Below are 23,639 nucleotides of genomic sequence, written 5' to 3'. Positions count from 1 at the left end.
AAAATCAGTGTTCACACATTCAAATGTAAATAATTGCCTGGATGAAAATCACCTACCTTTAGTGTTCTAGGGTTTAAAAAAAATACCCACCTTGTTGCTTCTGTGTCAGCAGGTACCACATCTTTGTAGTTGTCACAATATCTCCACTGTTGAGATATTGTGTATAAAATCATCATAAACAGAAAAAAGCCAATCCAATGTCCAGGAAGCAAAGAAATCGCTTTTTTTTTCTCTTTGTTCCTTTCTTCTTCTTTTTTCTATTTAAAATCATTTTTAAAAAGTAAAATCGAATGTTTCATGGAAGGCCTGAGCAAATAATGGTGATTTAAAAAGATGTGGGTTGATTTAAAAGAAGCGAGTGTGTCAGCAGCTGTATTGCATTTTGATGGTACGAGTCTGTTGCTGAAGGTGATTCTTTTGTTGACCAGGACATCATGGAGGGGGTGAGAGACATCAGGATGGACCTCTGACTGGGCCGGATCCACCAAACATCCGCATTCCTCCACAGAGAGCTGCAGATGGGTAACCCAACTGATGGCCAATGCTGATATTGCCATCGGAGTTGCTGTTTCCTCCAAGTTGTAGAAATATTTCAAGTCTCCAAATGTCTTTACATTAGCATTCTTTGAACACATTTGGACGTGTCGTGACTGTATCAAGGCTCACAGACAAATGGGGAGACAGAAAAAAAAACACAGTTCTGATCCTGAAATCTGTTATTCCTAATAGAAACTATTCATATATGTTTCATATAACAATGTTGTACATTGTAATCAATATAAAATTCATAGTTATCACTTATCAGACTTAACATTTCAAATAAGTAAAGAGATAAACATATATTTAAAAAAAAATACATTCTTCCTCTTACCAATGCATGATGTTGAATACTGGTATTTTCGCAGTTACATAGTATTAAAATGTAATATTAATGCTTCAATGTGGTTAATAAAAACATACTTTTTTTTCTACACCTTGTGTATATCAAATTATACTAATTATTCATGTTTGAATAACCACTAATTACTCTGACACATTTCAAAAGGAGTTTTCATTCATTCATTCATGCAGGCTTTTATGATGGTGTGTTACCTTAAACACCATAAACGACCATACAAGTAGAGTACAATTTTTAGATCATACATGCACTCTACATTGAAGACATCTTTCAAGATAATCCTAAGAAATGTTGCAGGTGTATAAAAAAGAGCAAATGCACATGTTATGTTTATATACTTGTTTTGTGCACACAGACATTCAAGAACATGTATTAATGTAAAGTATTTAACATTCAAAAAGAGTGTGTGAGAGTGACTCATTAAACTAAATAATCCACAAAGGCTCAGGTGAATGTGTTTTCGCAAGGGGGCGCTCTTTGTGCGCCCCCTTGTGGAGGAGTACGCAAAGCTCTACAGTGGCCCTGCTCTGCTGAGCTGTCCTTGTTTAGGAACAAAAGATGAGTGGGCAGGGTCATATTGTGAGATGATTTCAGGATACAGGCACTAACTGTCAGTCTGAGTATTGGCCTTTTCGTCGGCCTCAAGGAGAAACCCCTCGTCAGCGTAGATGAGGAAGCCAGTGAAGGTGCTGTCGGTCCAGAACGGGTCAAAGAAGAGTCCATTCTGCTCAGAGTAGAAGATCTGCAGCCACACCTGGTCTGACTGCTGCAGGTGGAGAACAGTGGAGCCGGACGCCACGTCATGATTGCCCGTGTTGGCGTCAAATGTCTTTATTTTGTACTGGCCGTTGTGCACCAGCCCGATGGCCAGGTGCTTATTGGCCAGTGTGATGTCGTAGGTGAAGTAATAGACTCCAGGGACCGCGCAGACAAACTTCCCACTGGTGACGTTGTAGTGGTCTCCCTCATTCAGCAGGATCCGGCTGAAGCGGATGGGCATTCGCTCTTTCGGGTAGCTCTTTGTCACGGCCACGGAGAAGGCAGACCGGGCGGCTTTGCCACAGTTGCAGCCACCCGGAGCTCCTGGCTGACCGCCGTCGCCCCACTCTCCTTTGTGTCCCTGTTGTCCCGCCAGCCCTGGTGCTCCCTGGTGGCCTTTAAGTCCTCGGGGTCCTGCTTTGCCAATGACACCTTGCCGTCCTTTCACGCCAGGCTTGCCTGGGTTCCCAGTTCTTCCCGGATCACCTGATAACCAACACAAAATATTGAGAGGATCAACATACAACACCATAGGGCCTCGAGGCCACATGACCGACGTCCCGTCTTTAGAGTGTATATAAAGACAAAATGAAATTCTCCATTGTCTGTCCTGAATAGACAGTTGGTTTAATTTGTTAATGCAAAATCTTAAGATTTTTGTTTTTTACTTTTTCAAGAGATCGTTTGACTTTGATTTTAATTGATGCACTATAACACTTGTCAGCTGATAAACTTGTCTGCGACTTCAGTCCTTGTGGTGACGCTCAGCAGCCACGGGCTCCACAGAGCATCTGACTGAAGATGTGAAAACAAAGTTAATTGATGCCTACAAAGCAGGGAGGGCTATTAAAAGACTTCTAAGTGCTTCCAGCTCGCAATTTTCTCCATGTGAAATGCCATTAGGGAGCAGCAGCGAAGGCGAACTGTTGAAGTCAAGATCTGACAGACAAAAACCATCTTTAAGAAGAAAAAAAACAAAAAACTGCATCATTGATTAAGGAAATCTGCATTCCCTGATGTATTTGATAGTTTGCAGAATGCAAAATACATGAAGACTCATGGATTAAAAAAATATCACACAGTCATCGACTTGAATATAGATCATCGGTGAAAATCTGACCAAAATATAGACTTCAACTTTTTTTTTTAACTTTTTTTTCTTCTTTTTTTTATGTAAAAGATCCTGGTCCATTGACCTAATCATCACTGAAAATATTGGTGGAGGTCTTGAATGAATGAATGCATTTTTATTCTAAACATGTAAAGCCAGAAGAAAGAAAAGAAACAAGTAAAAAAAACATCAAAATAAGTAAAGTAAAAAATTAAAATGTCTTTAGTGATAGCACACTTACGATTTTCATATTTGGCACGAGCTTTACATGTTCAAAAGGGGGAAGGAAGAAGTATAGACTTATTTAATCCTACCCCATTGCAGTTATTGTTTTTCTTTTTAGTCACATTTTTAAAAATCTTAATACAACTTCAATACCGTTACATAATTACACCCACATGTCTATAGTGACATACTATATAACATCAATCAATCAATGTGACGCCATAAGCCTATTGCCATGACCAAACCTTTACCTTGCTAGAATCAACTCTCTATTTATAACGTATAAAACTGAATTAAATCTGATAATTGTTTGATATCTGAACTTATTCTATTCCATAGTATCACGTTAGTATAATCTCTGATTACAAGGACAGGTCATGAGTTGATTTCTCTGGTTTTGAGTTGTGAATGTGAAAAAAACTAAATCTTCAAAACCATTAAAGGTAATGAAACAGGATGTTTATCAGTCAGGGGTTGAACGGTTGCAGAGAGTCCAATCGTACCTGCGTTGCCCTTTTCCCCCCTTTCACCATCCCCTCCGTCTGGGCCGTCCTTCCCCGGGGGCCCCATAGGGCCCATAGCCCCCGGAGCCCCCGGGGCCCCCGGGTTCCCTGCAGGCCCGGCGGGGCCCGGCAGGCTGCACACCAGCTGGGAGGAGTGGATGGTAATATTACGGCCTTTCTTAATGGAGGGATTTGTTGACTGGGTGAGGACAACTGGCAGCAAGCAGACCATAATACACATCTGGAGCATGACGGGTGCTGAGAAGAAAACAGGAAAATATAGATTTGAGGTCAAAGTTTGATCAGATGATGCAAGTATCTGTTAAAAAACAACAAAAACAAGCCTTGAATCAGCCAAACAAGATCAAGCAGTGCAGGAAGTGTGTGCATGCCATGACACTGATGAAATAATGTGAACCTTTCACTGGAACTGAGCGATCGGTTACATGCCGTGAGTGTTTAGTGTGAAACACAATGCATGTTTTTGTTCGGGTCAGAGAAGAGACTGATTTTTGTTCACAGCATGCAAACCAAACAAGTGTCCCAGCTCCTCCAAAAGAAACACAGAAACAACTCACCAGTGAAGAATTTATGATCCGTGGGCATTTTTCACCTCTCTCAGAGACTTTTTTTTTTTTCTTCTTGAGAACGCACAAACTTCCCTACATGATTTCTTTTCAGTACATCGGGGGTTCAGCCTTCATTCTCCAAGAGAAACACTGCAGAGAAATGTGCAGCCCAGAGAATCGGAGTTCCTGATATCCGCCCTGTTTATGCACATGCAGTGCCAGAAAAAATACTTTCACCATGATGTCATGAGATTCGTGTCAGCGCAACAGAATTTTACAGCTGGGAAAAAAAACAAATATCATATAAACAGAAGTCTTTGACATAAAGCTATCTATGATTGGTAAGAACTCTGTTTTAATTGAGGATTTTCTCAGAGGTTAATGTCGACGTTACAAGTGCAAACAGAACAACGTTGCCGACTTTGTGCATGTTTGCGTATGAACAGCTGAGACCAACGGAAATGGTGCAGGTCAGTGGTCCTCAAACTTTTTTTTACAGCGTGCACCATCTTTGCAAGCACCACCCTTCCAAGGTACTTCGAGCCATCATAACGTCTTTGTCAGAAATACAGCAGGTCGGCGCATTATAAACAAACAAAGGAAAACTGGAAAGCCTGCTTATTACACTTGATTACCTTAAATATCCCCAATAGTGACTATACAGTTACCAGGAAAGAGCTGCATTTCTAGTTTGATTACATGAAGGTGCCAGAGAAACACTGAATACACAATTTTGAATAAAAACTAGTCTTTTAAATATATGACAATAGCTCCTCAAGTGTTCATCCCATATAGATCTTCAGTGACAAACTCTTCCTTGTTCTGGGGGGGTAAATGTGTTTATTATTTGTATTACCGATAAATTAATGCAAAGAATAAAGCAAAAGTTGTGATTGTTTATCCATGACGCCAACACGAGTCAAGAATGGAGTTAACATTTTAGTAAAGATGGCAAAAGCGTTTAGAATCCAACCTTGGGCCGGGATTGACCCCGAGGTCAGACGTCGGTCACGCCCAATTTAGTTTATTTACTTGCGTGTGCTGACCAATCATCAGGTCAAGCCTTCTTGACCTTGAGTGTGGAGACGTGGATGTGAAACCCAACTGTTGCAAAAAAAAAAAAAAAAGGGCATCTGGAATAAAAACTAGTCAAGTCAGCATGTTTAACTGACTTGTTGATGACCCTTGTAAAAGGGAGGCGCTGAGCAGATGCTTACTTTAGCCGACTGTCTTGACGAGACCTTGACTGCTGAGAAAGCGTCGACAATTATAATAAATCATGATTATTACTTATAACTTTTGTTTCAGGGAGTTACCTGGGTGTGCAAAGGAAAAAGAAACACTTAAAAACGGACCAAAATGCTTTCATTATAAAAATGATTTTAATTGAAAGATATAGTGGTGACGTTAACCAAATAAAGCAATGTCTGGGTTTAGCTTGGGTCTGAAATGTTTTTCAAACGAACAGAATTCAAAATATTAACATTTACGCGTGTTTTGAGGATTGAAAAATCGAAGCACATTTCCTGTTTGTTCTAAAGTTAAACAGACCAGAACTTTCTATGACAAAAGCTATCAAACACTGTACAAGGTCTCTCCATGCTTCCTGGAGCCGACGTGCGTGGCTTCCTGCAACGGGGTTACAAGGTCCGTTTTAAAGAGTTTGACTCCATATTCTTTACACCGAGCAGCTGCTCTGGTCCTCCGGGAGGGTTTGAAGGAGGTCACTGTCCCAGGAAAGAAGCCATGGGATCGTCAGGCCGGGGGCGTTTCATGCGGAAGGCCTCCATCTCCTCTTCGGTGGGAGCTTTCACCTCCTGCAGGCTGCTGTACGGCCTCTTCCTCTCGTCCAGCTGCATGATGGCGTCGACGTGCTTCACCCGCTTGTCCTCCGCTTCCAGAGCCTTTTGGAGACGAGACACCGGCTGCATGTCAATAAACCACCGACGTCCAAACGTCTTCGGCCATTTAAGCACCCAAGAATTTTACCTTCTTCAGCTTCTCCCTCTTCTTCTCTTCATCTTCCGAGTCGCTGCTGTCAGAGCTGTGCTTCTTGTTCTTTTTGTTTTTCTTTTTCTTCTTCTTCTCTTTCTGCTTATCCCGATGCATCTGGACAATAAAGCATTGACATAGTGAATTAAACTATCATGTGGAGCAAGCTCTTTTAGATTAATCGTTAATGATACAATACGAATTTATTTGGTGCCACTTACTTCCAGCAGAGACTTGGGCTGTTCCTCCTCCTCTGGCTGAATCAGTCCCTCCTCAAATGGAACACAGTCCGTGTTGTTCTGCAGGTTGTTCAAATTGTGGGAGTTACATCCAGTCACTTTTATCTCACCGCACAGACAAAAATCTGGACTTCATCATACGGAGGCTTTGAATATATGCATATACTTACAATCTGAATTCCAGTGTCTCCTGTGCAGTAACTCTGTTTGACCATCGAGTGACAACACTTGTATCCCCAGTAGCCGTCCATCCAGAACGAACCCCAAATACACTGAAAATGATGAAAGTGTTTGTTTTTTCTTTTCTTTTCAAGATAAACTACATACAATATCACTAGTTTGTTTGGTCAGCGTATTTCATATCCATAACATGTCAAAAACATTTCAAGCATTTTAAAATAGAACTGTGATGTCAATAGCAACTTCCAGTTAAAAACAATATATATCAAAACTGGCTGGGTTGTATGATATATTGCAATATTTTTTAAATACTGCATTTTTAGATATTCGCGAGCCACACAATGTAGGGCTGGAAAAAATATTGATTTAACTTTTTATTAACACTAACTCAATGTAATGAGCCACCTCCTCCACTACTGCCACCCACTTGCACTGGAACATTTTTGAGGAATTGTTTTTTTCTTTTTCTGCCTGACTAAAACCTTCTTGGGTGAATTCTTTCTCTAAACTCTGTTATGCATGCAAACGTATTGTACGTTTGTAGTTGATGATGTGTGAGGACCACAAATCAAAAGAACCTTGATTTACACAAACACATATTCTATAGATAAGACATTTTATAAATGATCAATGTTGAATGGCTGTTTGAGAAGACGGAGGCGTTCAAGGAGCCAAATATTCATCAGGAGTTGTGACAGACAGCGGAGGGCGCTAGACTGCATAGCAGTTTACAGAAGGTGGGCTGCTGTCAACTTTTTTGCATCAATTTGATGATTTTGTGTATTAATTACAAGTTTATATATTCAGTGATTTATCAAGAGAGCCAGAGTGCCTATTTATAAACATGAATCTCGATGACAGACTTTTGAAAAATGGCACCCTCTGCTTTGAGATGCTCCCGTATGAAATAATGAAACAAGCAAGACATTTGCATAAAGCTCTCTCCTCCCGTCCTTACAGTGTGGTTATTATTGAGCACGTCCTCCTCGTACTTGGAGCGAGCCACCGCCTTCTCCAGTCCTTTCAGTACGGCGCCGTGACGAGAGTACTCCACGTAGTCCTCCGTCTGGGCCAGCAGCAGCTCACGTGGCGGCGCGTCCAAATGCTCCTCGCCCCCATACTGATCGATGCATACAAAAAAAGTGTATAAGTCTGTGTATATACCTGAGAACACTACACTGTGCGAGTGGAATCAGTTTCAAATGTATAATTACTAGCCGGGTTAAAACAGCAAACGGTAATTGATTACATTTTGTCAGCATTCGCGATAGCTCGAGTTAAAAGTTTCTTGATGAAGAAACGGCGCAATAGAGGGAAACAATTCTTCTTCAGGTCCAAAAATAAAAAAATGTTAAACTGCATACCCTTTCCAGGATCCCCTCCCTCTGCTCTTCTTTAAAGTCTTCTTTCTTGACCTTAAAGGACTTATGGAGCAGCTCCAGCTTGGTGGGGTCGGCCTGCAGATGCACCTCAGAGCCCCGCTCATACGCCTCCCAGGCAAACACTGGCACAAGAAGACAATTATTGCAGGAGGTAGCAAACGTGTAAACAGTCTAATCAAAGAGGAAAAAGAGTCAGTAAAGCTTTTTAAAAAAAAGGCCCCATAGTTGAATAGATTTTAAAGCATGTTTCAGTGCCATCAAAAATGTAAAAGCCATAAGAATCGGTGCATAAATAATAAATACATTTGCCGTTTCCCTGCAAGTAAAAATAATCAAAGCAACTTGTGTGTTCCAAGCTCCAGAGAGATGCAAAAGAGTGCCAAGCTATCTCTTTTTAGGAATTAAAACCCACAAAATATCTACATGAGCTAAATAAAAGTTCTAAAATATGGGCGCTGGAGATTTTTATCTGCTAAATCTGTGGTAGCTGCTGGAAAATGTGGTAATTATTCAATTGAACAGGCTTTAGCTGATAAGTTAAAAAAAAACAAAAAAAAACACAGAAACCCTCAATTAGATGGAGCCGATTTTCACTACATAAATATCTTGCAGCGAAACAATCTAATTAAAAGGGCAGATTTTATTTTAAATACACAAGAGACACTTTCTACCAGTCAGCCACAAAGGAAGCAATTTACAGCATTAGCGCTGAAACAAAGAAGGAAGAGCCAAGCTAATAAAGAGAGCAGAGAATTGTGACTCACGCTGCGTTTGGGCCATGGTTATCGTATCGCCAGAGTAGCGAGCAAAGTTGTCTCCGGCATATCCGACTCTGTTGGCCCCAAAAACAAAAGTTATTATTCCACAGTAATAATTACAATGTGACCCAAGTTCTGAAGAAACACGACGACTCACTCGTCCGGGTTCATGCCAGTGTTGTAATAGGGGTTCTCTCTCATAGCTCGGGTCTTTGGGTCGTAGTACGCCGAGTTTGGATCGAGATTTCTCAAGTACTACGAGAAGGACAAACATGCCGATCGGTTTTTTTTACAGTTCAGAGGATATTAGAAAGAGCCAAAGGCAATGATGGTGAGCGATTGTTAGCTTTGAGCCCCTTACTTTAGCCGTGTCTTCTCGAATACGCAAATTTCTGACAGTGATTCGTCTCTTCGAGTCAAAGTTTTGACCGGGCATGTCGATGTCGTCGGCATATTTGTCTTCGTCCTCGTCCTCGCTGTCATGCTCCCGCTCCTGCAAGGACAGGATTCAAAGACATCGTTTTCTCTTCCGTTCTCCAAACTCAAACACAAACCATTGTCACCAATAAAAGCAATTACAGTCTGGTCCAGTTTTCCAGAGGCCAGCTCATCTTGAAGTTTCTGAGCTTTCAGGGTCCTTTTGGCCTGAGAAACAACAAAACAGAAGTGAGTCATGGTAGAACAATGCAAGTCGAGTACATAAGATTTTCCCCTCCAGAGAAAATAGAAATCAGAACACTTAGAACCTTACTGACAGATGGACTGCTTACCAGATCGACTTTGGCATACTCCTCAACGATACGCTGGTGTTCCTCCGGGTCGTAGCCATTCCAGCGATCACGCTTCCCATCGTAATCCATGTTGAGCTGCACCTGACTGTGTTCATCTGGAGCGATGGAAATTCCTGTGAACTTGGCTCCAACTTTCCTGGGACGCTGAAGGCACAACGAAGAAGGTCAGAGGTCAACTCTGTTTGAAACCATTTATTAAATTAAATTTACCATACAGGTTTACAAAAGAAAAAAATTAAATAAACAAACCCCACAGACTTCATGTATTTTTTTTTTTTTTTTTTTTACCTCTAAACAGTCTTTCTTCTTGTGCGTCATGGCCCCACAGTTCTCACAAGCCCCTTTACGATATTTAGTGCCAATTTTACCCTGCGTGAAGACACAAAGTTAGCTTTAAGCAAGTAGGCTGACTTGTTATGACACAAAGCAAGAATTTGAATCATCCTCACCTCTTGTACGCCTCTCTTGTACCAGTCTCCAATAGGTGAGAATTGGCTTATAATTTCTCCACTCTGTGGCCTTTGATGCTTCAGTGTGGGCCTCTTTGACGGGTCGATATACCATGGCACTGATGAAATATACTGTGGGATGTGAGGGTTGATGTCCCTATGTAAAGCAACGGTTGGTAATGTTGAATTAATTTGGACAACAACAATTACTCCAGAAAAAGCGTCCCATCACATAGACGTCAACACCAGCGAATATAGGATTCCTTCTAGTCAACGTGTACCATCCTGGCAATATAATATATTCTGAGTACTGTAGATTTGAAAACATGTGCCTCAACTGGAATTAATGTATTAAAATGACATGGGGTACAAGTCAAATAAATAACTTTCGCTCCAACGTTTGTGGGCCAAGGTCATTAAAGTTTTATCTGGATACAGCCGTCGATTTTCAGGCTAAACAAGTTTGTTGAAGGCAATACTGTACTTGTAATGAGTTATTTGCAGAAAGAAAAACACGTCTTCAGCAGTCCGAGAGAGGACACACACTCACTTCCCCTCCTCGTCCACCTCGGCTGGAGCGTTTCCCAGCTTCCTCTGCTCCTCCAGCTCCTTCTTCTTCCTCCAGTCCTCCCGGGTCATCTTTTTGGGCTCATCCAGCCCCACGATGCCCTCGGAGGGGGGAGCGGGGGTCTGCTCATCCATAATTCAACCTGCCAGCGCACACACAGGGCTCGATAAAACATAAGTACTGCCACCAATATAATGATACAACAGTCTGGATTATATCTGGAGTGTGTTTCTTTTGAAGCATGCTCGAAACATACGCCATCGTATCATCGCTCACTTCTCTCCATAAATAAGGCAGTAATTAGCAGTTCTGTGACCAAAGCAATACTTGACTTACCTTAAAGTGTTACTACAACTAACAAAGAAGTTTGTATTCCCTTCCTAATAACGTCCCTTCCCCGTTTGAATTGGAGTTTTGAAGCTCTTCGGTCGTGTTTTGCTCACGCAGCAGACGTCGCCATTTTGCGTCGACGGAACAACGTTTCTTCTTCGCTGGTGCTTAGAATCGTGTTCATCTCCAAACAGCGACACCTATTGAGCACGTGTCAAATGAAGAATGTCCTCATCGTTCGTTGGGTCTGTTTTACCAAATCTATTTTGACCATAATCATATTAAAACGTGCAACAGAGTGACTTTCTGCACAGTTTTAAGCTATGCATATATGATTATAGAATTTGCTGTGTGCTTAAAGTTTCACAGTAATCTTAAAAAAAAAAAAAAAACGCTGATCAGGTAGGTTTAGCATGAACTCAAGCAGAGACGTTACTTGCTGGATTCTTTGTCATGCGTCAGCTAACTGAATGACACCCATCTCGGGTGGTTCATTATTGTCCAGATTAAATCCTCTGTAAATCTGATACTTTTTTGTGTCCTGATGTGCTTCATATCTCTACGATTCTCAAGGATGATATCACAAAGTTTGCCACCATGGTGTGTGAAAATATAACTTATAACGTATTCTTACTTATAGGTGGAATAAAAGTTTATGCACTGTCGATGCAAATAGTTTGATCCATTTGGAAAGTGAGGAAGAATACTGGTGAATACCATTAATCATTTGGATAAAAAAAAAAAAAACACCCTAAAGATTCGTTTGTGATGCTGTAGAGATCGCACCACAAGGGGGCACAAAGTAACTAAAATAATTTAGACGGGAACGGCCTTGGTTAGTTTCAGATTATCTCAAGATAAATTAAGACAGGTGTGTAGTTTAATGCAATTCAATTACTGATTTGTGTTTAAAGAGCAGCAACATTAACTTTGTGGTGATTAAAAACTCGAGTGCTCGGAAGAGAAGTAATTAAACCGGTGTCATTATGGAAGTACTTTTTACTGCTCCAAACGTTCCCCATTACCCCGGAGAAAGTTAACACTGAAGAAAGTTAAATTAGCCACGTTAAAACAAATCTGGATTTGCATAAAACCTACTCTAAATTTGTTTGCATGATGCATGCATTGATTGTAATTGTTAGGCGGACAACAACAGAAGGCGGGAGGGAAAAAAAAAATGACGAGTTTTTGTTGTGACAAGAATCTAGAGCCTCACTGACTCCAGTAGATTTATTTTTTGCATTTATCACAAGCACCAAGCAGGTACTGTTGTGCCTAATGGTAACACAGCCCCAATGGAGAACACTGGCTGATGAATCCAGTAATCAGACATACAAAGTTCAAATGGTAACAACATAAGATGCCCTTATGATGACGGTTTGGTCAAGTGAAACTATTTTTTTTGAAAATGCAAAAAAAAAAAAAAACCGTTTCTTCTTCTTAAAAAAAAAAAAGAAAAACATGTAAACAACGAGAAAACATAACAGCACCAGACACAATAAAATATCGACAGAAGTATAAAGAGACGTTGAGCCTTAGCACCAGCACACATCCCCGCTGTCAGTCCAGCAGTCCGGAGATGAGAAGGCGAGGTTGTACCAAAGTGAAGGCCCCGTTGCTTCAAGTAGGTACCAAAATAATAAACTCTTTCAGTATATCAATGTCTTCGCAGTTTTATAGGGAAGGGGTGAATGAGTCACTTGTCGTCCTCCACTCTTCCCCAGTCCTCCCCATCCACCTCTCCATCGTCACAATCATCATCCACGTAATCGCCCCAAGTGTCATACACATCCCCTCCTTCGTTTTCCTCTTCCTCCTCCTCCTCCCCTTCTTCCTCCTCCTCCTCCTCCTCCTCCTCCTCCTCTCCCTCCTCCTCCTCTCTCCCCTCTTCCTCCTCCAGCAGGTGACCTCCATAAAGTGTCTCATCCTCTTCTTCCACTATCTCCATCTCATCCATATCATTGTCTTCCTCGTCGTCTTCATCATCCTCGTCGTCCTCGTCGTCATCGTCATCTTCCACCTCTTCTATCTCCAACCCGCACACCTCCCCGTCCTCCACCTCCCCGTCTTCTCGATCCTCCCTGGAGGAGGCGGGCGTGGGGAAACTTTGGCCCTCGCTTCTGTCTGCGAGGTACGACTTGCTGGAGGGTATGAAGCTTGAGGTAGCGGTCTTCGTGTTGATGTAGAGCCGAGGAGGAGGCTCCACTCTGGATGGCGCGGCCTCGTCGGCCGGGTCGGAGGCGGGCGCAGCAGAAGAGGAGGCTCTCCTGGACTCCGGGACCATCGAGTTTGTGACGGGCACAGAAAGCGGCCCCGGCCTCATGGAGGTCACGTTGGGCATGTATTCGCGGATCTCGCCCGGCTCCAGCGGGTCGGGCCCACAGGGGTCGTGTTCGCTGCAGGACAACTTTCCATCCAGCTTGGAGATGAAGAGCATGCCTTCCCGATGCTCCTTGCAGTAGGAGTTGGGACACATCTCACAGAACGAAGCTGCCTCTTTACCACACACGTCACACTGGTGCCACGGACACTCCCACCGACCTGTGGACAACATCTGGAATTACTCTGGGTGGGCAACAGAAACTCTCAGGGATTCTGATGGAGAGCAAATAATCATTTGACGTGGCCAAGTCTGACTCAGTCTCCTTAAATTACTACTACAAAAGTGGCATGAAGCAGTGAGTCAAGCTCAATGTGTCTTATCAGTCTGTCTTTTCAAATCAAATGTTAGCACTGGATCTGGGTGGAGTAATATACAGTCGAAGATCATCAAATTAAATGAAGAACATTACATTTTTTGCATCTTCTTACATCAATCATATCGGTTTAAATCCTTGCTAACTTCTCTATTCTTGGGGGCTATATGTAGACTTAACTGGCACAGTGGGAGTAAACAAACACTGAACATAAGTTATGTGGCACTTATGTCACACAGAAATGGATGTATGTGGATATTTTCACTCTCTTTGCTTAATTTCTCTGGTGCACCATCAACTGAAAGCTCAGAAAATGGTATCTGTTCTTATTAAAAGCTATCTATGCAAGTTCTACTCAATGATTCTACTGAGCATACATGATCATAATAAACTGATAAAATGGCGTGGACATAATTATTGAATATGAGCATTTTCTTGTGCATCAGAAATGTGATAATTTAAATTCCCTGGCTTACAGTCCCATATCAGATGTTTTTCAGGGTAATATGTAGTTAGTAAGAAAGATCTGGTCTTGTCTTGTTGAATATGTAGACACCTACGGCCTTCGCGGTGGCTTTTCATTATATTTTACATTAAAAAGTGTCTCCTTTTCACTCCATAATTCGTTGTTTTTCATTCTTTTGATTTATTTTACTTTTTACACAAAATTGGGATTATGTCACTTATTATTTCTGCATTTTCTTTTTTTTTGAAAACACATGCACAGATGCAACCAATGTCTGCCTCTACTTGCCTGCAGGTCTCTTGGCCAGGTTGAGACAGTCTGCGTGATAGACCTTGGGACAGCCCGGCTTCTTACAGGACACGATCTGGCCCCCGTCGCCACAGCTGAAGCATTCGTCTTCCCTCTCCTTTCTGACTTCTTGCTTGGACCTTCTCCTCATGGAAACTCTCCTTTTCCCTTCCTTAAGCTTCATTTTATCGGCTGCTGGCTGGTTCTGAACACGAACAAGAGAAATGAACGTGACCAAAGATGTTCAGGGACTCCCCCTCAGACTCGGCACGTTAAGAATGGCATGGACCAAATATGAAACGTTACCTTTGGTCGAACACCCAAGAAACCGCTACAGTTGGGTGCTCCACATTTACAGGCAGTCTTTCCGTTTCCACGACACTCGAGGTTGTAGTTAAAAGTCAGCTCCACATCTAGGTACAAATTAAATCAGCTCACAAGTGCAAACTTTGAATAATTAAATTGATTTTTTTTTTTTTTTTTTTTTTTAATTCTGCATCAAATGAGAAGTTAAAGATGCAGGCCATTGCTCGAACCTTGCGGGATGTCTTGCAGAGCAAAAAGCCCCACTCTGGTGTCCCCATTCACCGTCCACTTCTGAGTCTCGCAGTTTGGCTGACAACTGTGGTTCATGAAGCGAGCCTCGTTCCCTTTGGGTCCAGCGTCAATGACCCGGTCCTGCAAGAAATAAAAAGCGAGAAAAAAAAAAAAAAAATGCAATTTGTTTTCCATTGAATCATCCGATCTGAACTGAGGACAAAGGATCTTTGTCTCATCCAACTTGGCGTTTGTGAGCGTCGGGTGCAGAATCACCTTGTCCAGTGTAAGCATGTAGAAGTTACAGATGTCGTTCTCTTGAGCGTGTCGGATCCTGGCTCGACACTCTTCTTCATCTATCATCTCTCCCACATACTCGCTCACAAAAGCTCCCTGCGAAGTAACAAGGGGTGTAAAAAAACAAAACAGACAGTGAAACAGAGGACATAAAACACAATCTCCAAAATCTTCGGATTTATTTTGTCTCCTCAAACCTTCTTGAGGTCCGACACGCCACGCAGACCCCAGCCGCAGGACAGCGTCCGGTGAATCTCCACCGGGGTGTACTCGCGCTTGGTGAAGGCCTGGTTCTGACACCGCTCGCCCGCTACGCACACTTGAGGGTGGCACTCGTACATCAGCATACGATTTATGCATTCCGAGTCGACGCCGCACGGATTCTCATCCGACGCCTTGCAGTTGCACCGAGGGACTTCGGACAAGTCGGCCGTGAAGATCTGCACCTTCCCAATGGGCCGGTTTACCTTGGACGCAAAGTCATTGCGGGGACTTTATGAGTACATTGTTTTCGACAGGGTGACCCTCAAGTTAAGCTGTACTTTCGGGTGTCTTGCGGTACCTTGATGTGCTTGTATGGAGGAGGCTTTTTGTCATTCTTTCGGTCCTCCTGAAGCTGCTTCATTTCTCTCTCTGCCTGAAGCTCTCGGAACCTCTCGGCAGCTTCAGTCAGGGCTTAAAGGACAGACGGGCAGTGATGTAAGCGCATGCTGAATCCACGCACGACGCGAAAGAAAGTACTTTCAGATGAACACCACTGGTTGAAACACACCTTTCTTGTACACCGCGTCGGCGCCTTTGCCCATTTTCTCGATGTTGTGAGTGTCTCCCTCCATGTAAGGAAACACCCTGGCCTGGTATGTCCACACAAAATCTTTGGAGCCAAAGAACTGCACCGGGAACTCCCCCACCTCGTGCTTCATCCTTAAGATGTTATTTGGGACGTCTTTGGTCAGACAGACTTCGGCAGGCCACCACCTAAAAAGAGTGCAAACAGGCTTCGTGAACACCGACGCGGATGCGTTTCATCTGCGTGGCCCGCCGAGCCGAAGGAATCGTCAAACCTTACCGATAGCGCCCCCATTTGACCCAGAGTATGTCCTTGATGCGAGGTCTCTTCCCAGCTTTGCAGTCGTTGCAGAACCAGCTGCCCTGTGGCATCTCGATATTCAAACACTCGCGGTGGAAAGCAGCCGGACAAGCTTCACAGCACAGCAAACTGCCCCCTACACATATACACACACACAAGAGGGCGGTGAGGTCGTCTCCATGGTTTTTAATGGTCAAATAAAAGCAACCAGTGATGAAAATAGTAATCACAGATGGCTCAAAGTGATGCATGTAATATTCTTAGGGTTTGAAAACCATATCGAAAAGGTATTAACATAAAATGAAGTGGTGAAATGAAGCATCTGCTTCATGCAAATGGAAAGCAGATGGTGTACTTTTAGATATATTATACAAGTGGGAACACTGAAGTAGAAAATAGAATAAAGCATAAAAGCGATTCTGATTAAATGATGCTCTCTTGAGAAACAAATGGAAATGCCTTGAAAATGCGAATGCACTTTTGGCAAAGATTTGCAGTCGTGTTCTCGTGGCACATACTGCATGTGCCTGAACGTCACTGGAAAAAGAAGATGCAGACTCGCCTTCAGAGCACACGAAGCACCAGCTGACGTTAATGTGCTCGTGGTTTTTGCAGCCTTTGCGCGGAGTAAAGTGGTTCGGACAGAGGAAGCCATTGTTGGCCAGCACCAAGCTTCCGGCTGCCATGCAGTTGTCGTTGGCGTGATAGGCCACGGGGCAGCGCACACATCGTGCCAGTCGACCTGTAGGCACAAACACACAATTGGGGAAAATGATGCACGGACACCTGGCGTTTAGGTTAATCCTGTGAGGGTTTAAAAAGCGCAAGGACCTCTCCGGAGCTCACCTTTAGAGCTGCAGGTGTTGAACGGATTGGTGATGTGGCAGGACAGACACACGTGCAGAGGGCAGCGGAAGCCTTTGTTGTGCGGCTGTGTGGCCGAGTAGGCCAATATACAATCAGAGTGGTAGAACTTCCCACACAGTGGTATCATGCAGCGCTTCACCCCGCCGCCAGACTCCTTGCATACGAAGCACGAGTGAGCACCTGCGAGGGAACGTAATCACGTCAAGCACACGTCGGAAGTGCATCTCAATATTTTTTTAAGGTCGATCGGCGAAAGATGGAAGAGCGAAATTACCAGTGGTGCATTCTTGACAGAGGAACTTTCCCTTGGGGGCCACGGAGAGGCCGATGCACTGCGGGTGAAAGGCTCCATAGCAGTGGCCGTCACACACAAGCAGGTCTCCCGTCCTTTCACACACCTGCACAAACACAGCAGGTATCGGTTTACCCATCACAGATACAAAATCCGCAACAAACCGAGACGATTTAGAAAAAAACCCACAAAAAAAAACAACGCCAAAACAAAATAACAACTCTCTGATAAATCATTTCACCTGACAAACGTTTTCTTTTAAGGATGTAGCTCCTATTTTTCCTTTCACATCAACTTGGGACGAGAGGCCATCGTTTACAGGAGCTGGCAGAATCTACAAAGAAACACATCATGTGCCGTTACTCACGGACGCCAAGAACCTTAATATTGTCCCACTGATGTTTGAACAGTCGCGCGCACCTCCTGTTTCGGAGTTAGTGTTCCAGTGTGTCCACTTTGTTTCTCTTCAGTGCCGCCGGCCTCCATCTCCGCTTTCAGTCTGGGGGTCTTTGATTGTTGCGGCCCCTCCTCCGGCTGTACGGGCGCAGCAGCGGCGGAGGACGTGCTGGGTACGAGCTTCTCTTTCATCAGAGTCTCCAGCTGATCAATACGGGATTCGACTGCGTTTAGTATGGTTTCAACATGATTTCACAAAGAAACAAGCTGAGATGTGTTTAATCTCTGTCGTACCTGAGTCTTCTTGACCACCACCTTCACCTCTGATGTAATTCCACTGTACCGCCTAATCTCCTGGAGAACCAACAACACATTTAACATTTTCAAGCTAAAGTAATAAGAACAATATAAGCATGTTGGTCTGTAATACAAGACGAGGCCAGATGGTTGGACAAAATCTTCACGGACCTTCTTCTTTGCAGGAGCAACAGATACTTCTTCTATGGTGCAGTCCAGCACCTTGTGTGACAGTTTTCTCGGCCTCTTTCTCTCCAGGGTTGATAATCCTGGCGCTGCAATACAAATTCAATATATTAAATCATCCAAATTGTAAAAAAAACATACATCTCTATTCAGAGCAAAATGGGTTATACTGTAATTGGTCATATTATCTAGTACAAACAAAGTAAAAAAAAAAAAAGTCTCACAAGATTCAGGAGGTAGATTTGTTTCTTCCCCGGTTCCTGCATCAAAGCAGAGCTGCGTGGCGTCCGGAGTCATCGGGCGCGCTACCGGAGAGACACGGCTCCGAAGCGGGCTCCGGTCCGACTCTGCAGGCGGGGGTGAGGTAACAATGTCTGGTGTGGTGCTGCCATCGTGAAGCGCCGTCATCCCTGAAGTTTGCTGCACGTGACGAACAGGCGGACGTTTGAGTAAACGGAATGTGCCAACGATCGCAAAACAGTTTACACTTTGAAGCAACCTTACTTCTTCTGTAAACAAATGACATGTTTTTACCATTTTGGAAGACTCTGAGGTGTGTTTTTTGGATCTCTTTTTTGGAGCAAATATCTGTTCATACTCCTCGGTTGATTCCAGGAGTCTCTTCGTCGGTTTCCGGAGACGCTTGTTCTCCGAATTTCCTGCGCCAAAGTAAACAACGGTTATCAGTCACTCAAAGACTTGCCGTCGCTGCGGCACGAACTAATCAGCGGCTGCTTGGAGGCTTACCGGCTGTGCTGCCCGTATCAGACGAGTGCGAGTCGTTCTCCGCGTGCTTCTCGGCTGCCAGGTCGAGATCCAGCGACGCTCGCGCCGTGCAAGACTCCTTCAACTCGCTCATGATGTCGACCTTGGCCTCGGCGGCCTCCTCCAGCACTCGCCAGCGCTTCTTTGGAGCCAGCGGCGACTCGGAGCTCTTGTCGAGGTAGGTTGCCGGGAGACTGGCAGCGACGAGAGCGTCGGACGAAACATCGGCTAAGTCAGCGTGGCCGCTGACAAACTCCCTGCCGTACGCCATGCCGGCCAAGTCTGAGGAGAGCCCAGGTATGTTGACTTTCAGTTTGGCCGGCAGTCTTTGCTTTCTCCGCTGCTTGTCCGAGCTGCCCGACTGAGACAAAACCAATAAGTCCTTGCGATGGCGGGCGTCAGCTGACATGATTGCTTTAGACCTGCTATTGGGTTTTCCTGCCGTATTTTGGGTTATTCTGGATTTCCCCGGTTGGCTGTTTTCCAGCTTGATTCCATGACTGAAACCGTGATAAGAACCCTTGAATGGATCACTTCCTGTCGAGGAAGGGATCACAAGCGGTTCCTCTTTGATTATGACAGGCGGTGGTGGAAGCGCCAGTGGTTTGCCCTCCTTTTCTCTGGTATCATGCATGTCCTTCAGGAGCATTAGGAAAGTACTGAATTTATAATTGGAATCCGGCTGAAATGAAGTCGACTCGGAGCCACTGCTATCCTCCTCGAGAGATTTAAACGTTATTTCCTTGACATCCTGAAAAGCATCCATTGGGGAAAGAGAAGAGGATGGAGAGGAGGATGATGGATCCGGGACAATCTTTTCCACCTTGATCTCAACAGGTTGCAAATCCGGATCACTTAAGCCCGCACACTTGGACTTAATCAATGACCCATTACGGATGAGTTTCTTATCCAGCTTCCGGGGACGCCGCTTCGGAGAGCCGTGATTTACCGAGGATGAAGCACTGCTGAGGGACTTGCAGTCAGGAGACCGTTCAGTTTTGATGGGCGCATTAGCAGCTGTAATAACAGCGCAATCATCAGTAGGTGCCTTCACTGAATTCGGGCACGTGGCCAGTGCATCTTTCAAACCAGTCTCCTCCTCTGCTTTAAGAGCCCTCGTCATCAGGCAACTAGTGGCAGGGAGATCCTGAGAGTGCTTTTCACCTGAAGCGTACGACAATTCAACATAGCCACTCAAACTTCCCTCCGAATTTCTTTTGGACGTACATTTATTCCTTAAAATGCTGGAAGAGTGACATGAATCCACACGCTGGATGACGTGTTCTGTACTCTTTTTAGATTTTCTTGAACCCTGTTCTTTTCGGAGCAGTGTGTGTATATCCGGTTCCGGGGACACCGCTGTGCGTTTCGGACGATGCAGCATTGGAACTGACTCCAGGTCTGCGTACGGTGAGTCCGTCAGCTCTTCTTTCAGTGCACGAGTTGCTGTGGGAGCTTGCTGGGCGGCCAAGTCCGTGATCGCAGACGAGTCCCTCGATCCGCCGACTATGTGGCCAAATATGTCCGATAAACATTTCTTTTTCTTCTTGCAGGTTCTGCTCTTGTTGGCAGGGGCAGTCGAGTTTTTGAAGAGATGGTGCTCCTTTCCGTTGGGGGGCGTGCGGGGCGATGGGGATCGAGTCGGGTGCACGGGGGGAGCCTCGGGCGATTTGTCGGTGGGGAGCGGGCTGGCTAAACGTTCCTCCCCATTGACGGGTGCTGAAAGTGCACTATCACTGTTGCTTTGTCGACCGGTGAGAAGAAACTCGGCTTCTGACACGCTGACCTTCCACGCAGTCATCAAGCTTTTGGGTATCTGCAAACAACAAAATTCAAATTATAAGGAATTTTCAAAGCAGATTAGTGTGAGACACGTCTGTATTTGTTTGAAGAATTTACCGTGTACTTGTAGTCCTTGTCCTTCTGCTTGCCTCGCCGCCTCAGCACAGGCAGTTCTTCAAACTGGTGGCCTCCTCCAAAAGGGAAAATGGCATTCCCTGCGACCCAGGCGCGTTCAATAACTTCCCCAATCGTCTCCAGGAAATATACCCGGACCGGACGAGGACTTGGAACTGCGACATGATGAGTACGAACGTGTCACATAAGGTAAGGTTGAAAACGTCTTTCATTCCGATACAAGTATTGATGATAAATGTTACCTTTCATTTTTGTGTGAGGCCCCTGGTCTCCATCGCAGGTGATCTGGCACGGCCACCAGGGTCGTCTGTTAAATTTTGCCCACACCAAGTCTCCATCCAAGTATTTCACTGCAGGAATGGGTTTTTTCTTTGGGCTGTTGGACTACACAACAAAATCTAAATACTTTAGTGTAAGAAAAAATACTAATTATTCTGAATTAATACTGTTTCTCGAACTGAAACGGTAACTTGTTTAAAAACATGCACAGTGTTCTGTACTGGCACTAGGCTTGAATATCACAGTTCACATGTTTACAATTTATTTCAAAATACAACCTAACTACAATCAAATTTATGCCCAAGAGTTAATTACAGTTGTACAAATGATGCCTGATGGACATATAAGTTAAGCAGAATGCAATAATAAGGACATAAACCGAGATTGTCTCTGCTCAGACATTTAATCTAAAACACACCAGCACAGCTCTGGAAGTACACGAGCTTTAAAAAGAGTATGAGGAGATTCGTACTCACGTTGGAATTAGTGCCCGCGGGTGAGATGAGTCCAGGGTCAATCGGAGAGGTGAGCTCACCGTCGCTGTCGGACTCCTCACCCATGCTCCAGTCACTCCTCATAGTGATTTCAGGCAGAGCACTGGGACTCAGTGTCGGGTTGAGTTCAGATATAGTTTTGGACATCAGGTTAAACACCGTAGGTTTGTACATCCTCTTCTCAATGCCCGAGTTGCACGTGCTCTTACGCTCAGTAACAGTTCGAGCGCGACTCAACTTTGGGGAGTGGTGAAAAGTCGCAAGGTGCTCCCTGTTGGCGTCCCCCCCTTCTTCCTCATCATCGTCCTCCTCCTCCTCCTCCTTGATCTCACTGCTGTCAAACAGTGTGGACTCAAAATGCAGGTAACCATTTGGGATCGGAGAACAGTGTTCAAAGCTGTCAGAGCTGTGAGGGGAGAAGCCATTTCGGCTCACGTCCTGCAGAGTGTCAAAAGACTCCATGTCATCGTTGCCCGGTGAGGGAGGCAACTCGACTGTCGGCGCCTCAAACCCATCGTCGTCGCTGATCGGGCTGGCGCAGTGCAAGTTGTTCCGAGGGTGGCGGTCCCTCTCATTGTTCAGGTCCAGGGGCCTCCTCTGCAGGTACCGGTCTGGCTGACTGAAAGCCAGTAAAGCGGGCTGCTTGAGGCTGGTGGTTGGCAGTTGAGCGGCCGATGCCTGGCCGGGTGCTCGCTTTGCAGTGCCACACTGGTTTCCAAAGGAAGTGCTCACAAGGCCATTGCGGGGCCTCTCTGGTTGGCTTGAGTCGAACACTGAGCCCACCCTCAGACCCGGTCTGTACGATTGATTCATGTTGTCATGTCTATATCCTGTCAGAGAAGGAAAGGGGGAAAAAAGAACGCAGGGTTAAACAAGAGAAAGAGTATATTCAAGTTTCCATCAAGTGCAGTCTGCTGGGTTGTTGTGATTTGTAAAACAAAACAACACAACAAAGGCATGCTGACAGATGCATGGATACATTTCAGACACAGTACAGTGGCAATCATTTCCAGTCCGACTGTAACCTAAATACATGAAGGAGCGCGCCAGTCTAAGTACACACACACACACACACACCCACACACACACACTAATAAGCCGACATTGCATGGCCTCCATTCTGGAGGCCAGTCGGACAGCAGAAGACAAAACACGCAGCCGCTGGTCCGCTGCGATCACACGTTTCATTCACAAACTAGTAGAAAAGACCGCCGCTTTTGTCTGGCGAGTGTGTTTCAGCACACGGCCAACTAATACAGTGCAAGGCAGGAGCAGTGGTGGGGCTGCTGACACCGAGCCATCACGCCGACAGCCGCACGCCGACATAGGAAGCTACTGTTCCAAAAAAGAAAGCAGAGAGGAGAGGAGAGGAGAGGGGCCGATCGCCACTATAAGTTCACCGCACCGTCAACATGTGGGGAGATCGCGACAGAACTCACCATTTGGAGGGTCGGTCAGCGTGAAACCAGCCGCGGATCTGTGACCAAGTGGCACAAAGCGAGTGTTTTTCTCGGTTTTTTCTGGGAGCAGAGCTGCACAATCCCAGTAGCGGCGGCGGCAGCGGCAACAGCAGCAGCAGCAGCAGGCCGAGGCTCGGCTCTCATTCTCGACACTTCACCGCCTCATCAACGGCGGCCCTCAGGAAGGAGAGAAGAAGGGGAGGAAGAAAAAAAAAACTGTCACCTTAAATACAAAATAACAAAGTAAATCTCCGGTCCGCTGCAACATCTCACAGCCGGGTCCCCTGAACAGCCACGGCGGCTTATTTACTACATGTTTTTTTTTTTTTTTTTTTGTAATGCCTGCTGTCGAAGTGCCCCCGGTTATGTTAAAACAAGCCCCAGACTGACTGTGTTGGTGAGCTGCAACCAATCGGCACTGCTACCCAACCCCCCGTCTGCTCCGCACAGGGCCGTGACACTCACCCCCAGCACGCGCGCGCACGCACACACTCACTCACACATACACAATAAGCAGCACGCTCAGTCAGCGCGCGCGCACACATGCATCCAGGTGAC

The 23,639-nt window shown here is 44.9% G+C and overlaps 3 protein-coding genes across 3 annotated transcripts; all 3 read right to left on the bottom strand.

Moving 5' to 3' along the window:
- Window positions 1-698: 698 nt before the first annotated feature.
- Window positions 699-4,213, bottom strand: c1qtnf2 (C1q and TNF related 2). The gene is made up of 3 exons (XM_080501876.1): window positions 4,075-4,213; window positions 3,497-3,754; window positions 699-2,143 (listed from the first exon to the last, which is right to left on the bottom strand). The coding sequence occupies exons 1-3, from the start codon at window positions 4,100-4,102 to the stop codon at window positions 1,503-1,505; spliced, it is 927 nt and encodes a 308-aa protein (XP_080358002.1). The 5' UTR covers window positions 4,103-4,213; the 3' UTR covers window positions 699-1,502.
- A 1,256-nt stretch (window positions 4,214-5,469) lies between these two features.
- Window positions 5,470-10,890, bottom strand: slu7 (SLU7 homolog, splicing factor). The gene is given in 15 exon segments (XM_080502237.1): window positions 5,470-5,969; window positions 6,055-6,174; window positions 6,279-6,356; window positions 6,467-6,568; window positions 7,435-7,596; window positions 7,841-7,980; window positions 8,623-8,690; window positions 8,774-8,871; window positions 8,978-9,120; window positions 9,123-9,261; window positions 9,387-9,551; window positions 9,696-9,776; window positions 9,857-10,013; window positions 10,407-10,566; window positions 10,761-10,890. Coding segments are annotated over 14 exon segments (1,785 nt in total). The 5' UTR covers window positions 10,559-10,566; window positions 10,761-10,890; the 3' UTR covers window positions 5,470-5,789.
- Window positions 10,891-11,957: 1,067 nt separating this feature from the next.
- On the bottom strand, window positions 11,958-23,421 carry nsd1a (nuclear receptor binding SET domain protein 1a). The gene is made up of 23 exons (XM_080502666.1): window positions 23,061-23,421; window positions 21,604-22,451; window positions 21,091-21,232; window positions 20,831-21,003; window positions 18,914-20,747; window positions 18,701-18,825; window positions 18,391-18,586; window positions 18,152-18,255; window positions 17,978-18,037; window positions 17,708-17,887; window positions 17,529-17,621; window positions 17,270-17,393; window positions 16,975-17,175; window positions 16,691-16,870; window positions 16,108-16,264; window positions 15,811-16,016; window positions 15,601-15,713; window positions 15,236-15,505; window positions 15,018-15,134; window positions 14,741-14,882; window positions 14,511-14,617; window positions 14,205-14,409; window positions 11,958-13,295 (listed from the first exon to the last, which is right to left on the bottom strand). The coding sequence occupies exons 2-23, from the start codon at window positions 22,432-22,434 to the stop codon at window positions 12,451-12,453; spliced, it is 6,405 nt and encodes a 2,134-aa protein (XP_080358792.1). The 5' UTR covers window positions 22,435-22,451; window positions 23,061-23,421; the 3' UTR covers window positions 11,958-12,450.
- Window positions 23,422-23,639: the final 218 nt, after the last annotated feature.

The sequence above is a fragment of the Blennius ocellaris genome (assembly GCF_963422515.1).
Source record: "Blennius ocellaris genome assembly, chromosome: 9".
Taxonomy (NCBI): Eukaryota; Metazoa; Chordata; class Actinopteri; order Blenniiformes; family Blenniidae; genus Blennius; species Blennius ocellaris.
This window is presented reverse-complemented; position numbering and strand designations above follow the sequence as displayed.

Excerpts from the sequence above, each read along its gene's own strand:
- nsd1a (XM_080502666.1), bottom strand. The coding sequence starts at position 22,434 with ATGAATCAATCGTACAGACCGGGTCTGAGGGTGGGCTCAGTGTTCGAC. Across the intron at positions 17,622-17,707 it reads CACTAACTCCGAAACAGGAG|ATTCTGCCAGCTCCTGTAAA; the intron begins GTGCGCGCGACT and ends GTTTCTTTGTAG. Across the intron at positions 15,506-15,600 it reads CTCCATACAAGCACATCAAG|GTAAACCGGCCCATTGGGAA; the intron begins GTACCGCAAGAC and ends TTTGCGTCCAAG.
- c1qtnf2 (XM_080501876.1), bottom strand. The coding sequence starts at position 4,102 with ATGCCCACGGATCATAAATTCTTCACTG. Across the intron at positions 3,755-4,074 it reads GGATCATAAATTCTTCACTG|CACCCGTCATGCTCCAGATG; the intron begins GTGAGTTGTTTC and ends TTTTCTTCTCAG. Across the intron at positions 2,144-3,496 it reads GGGGGAAAAGGGCAACGCAG|GTGATCCGGGAAGAACTGGG; the intron begins GTACGATTGGAC and ends GTTGGTTATCAG.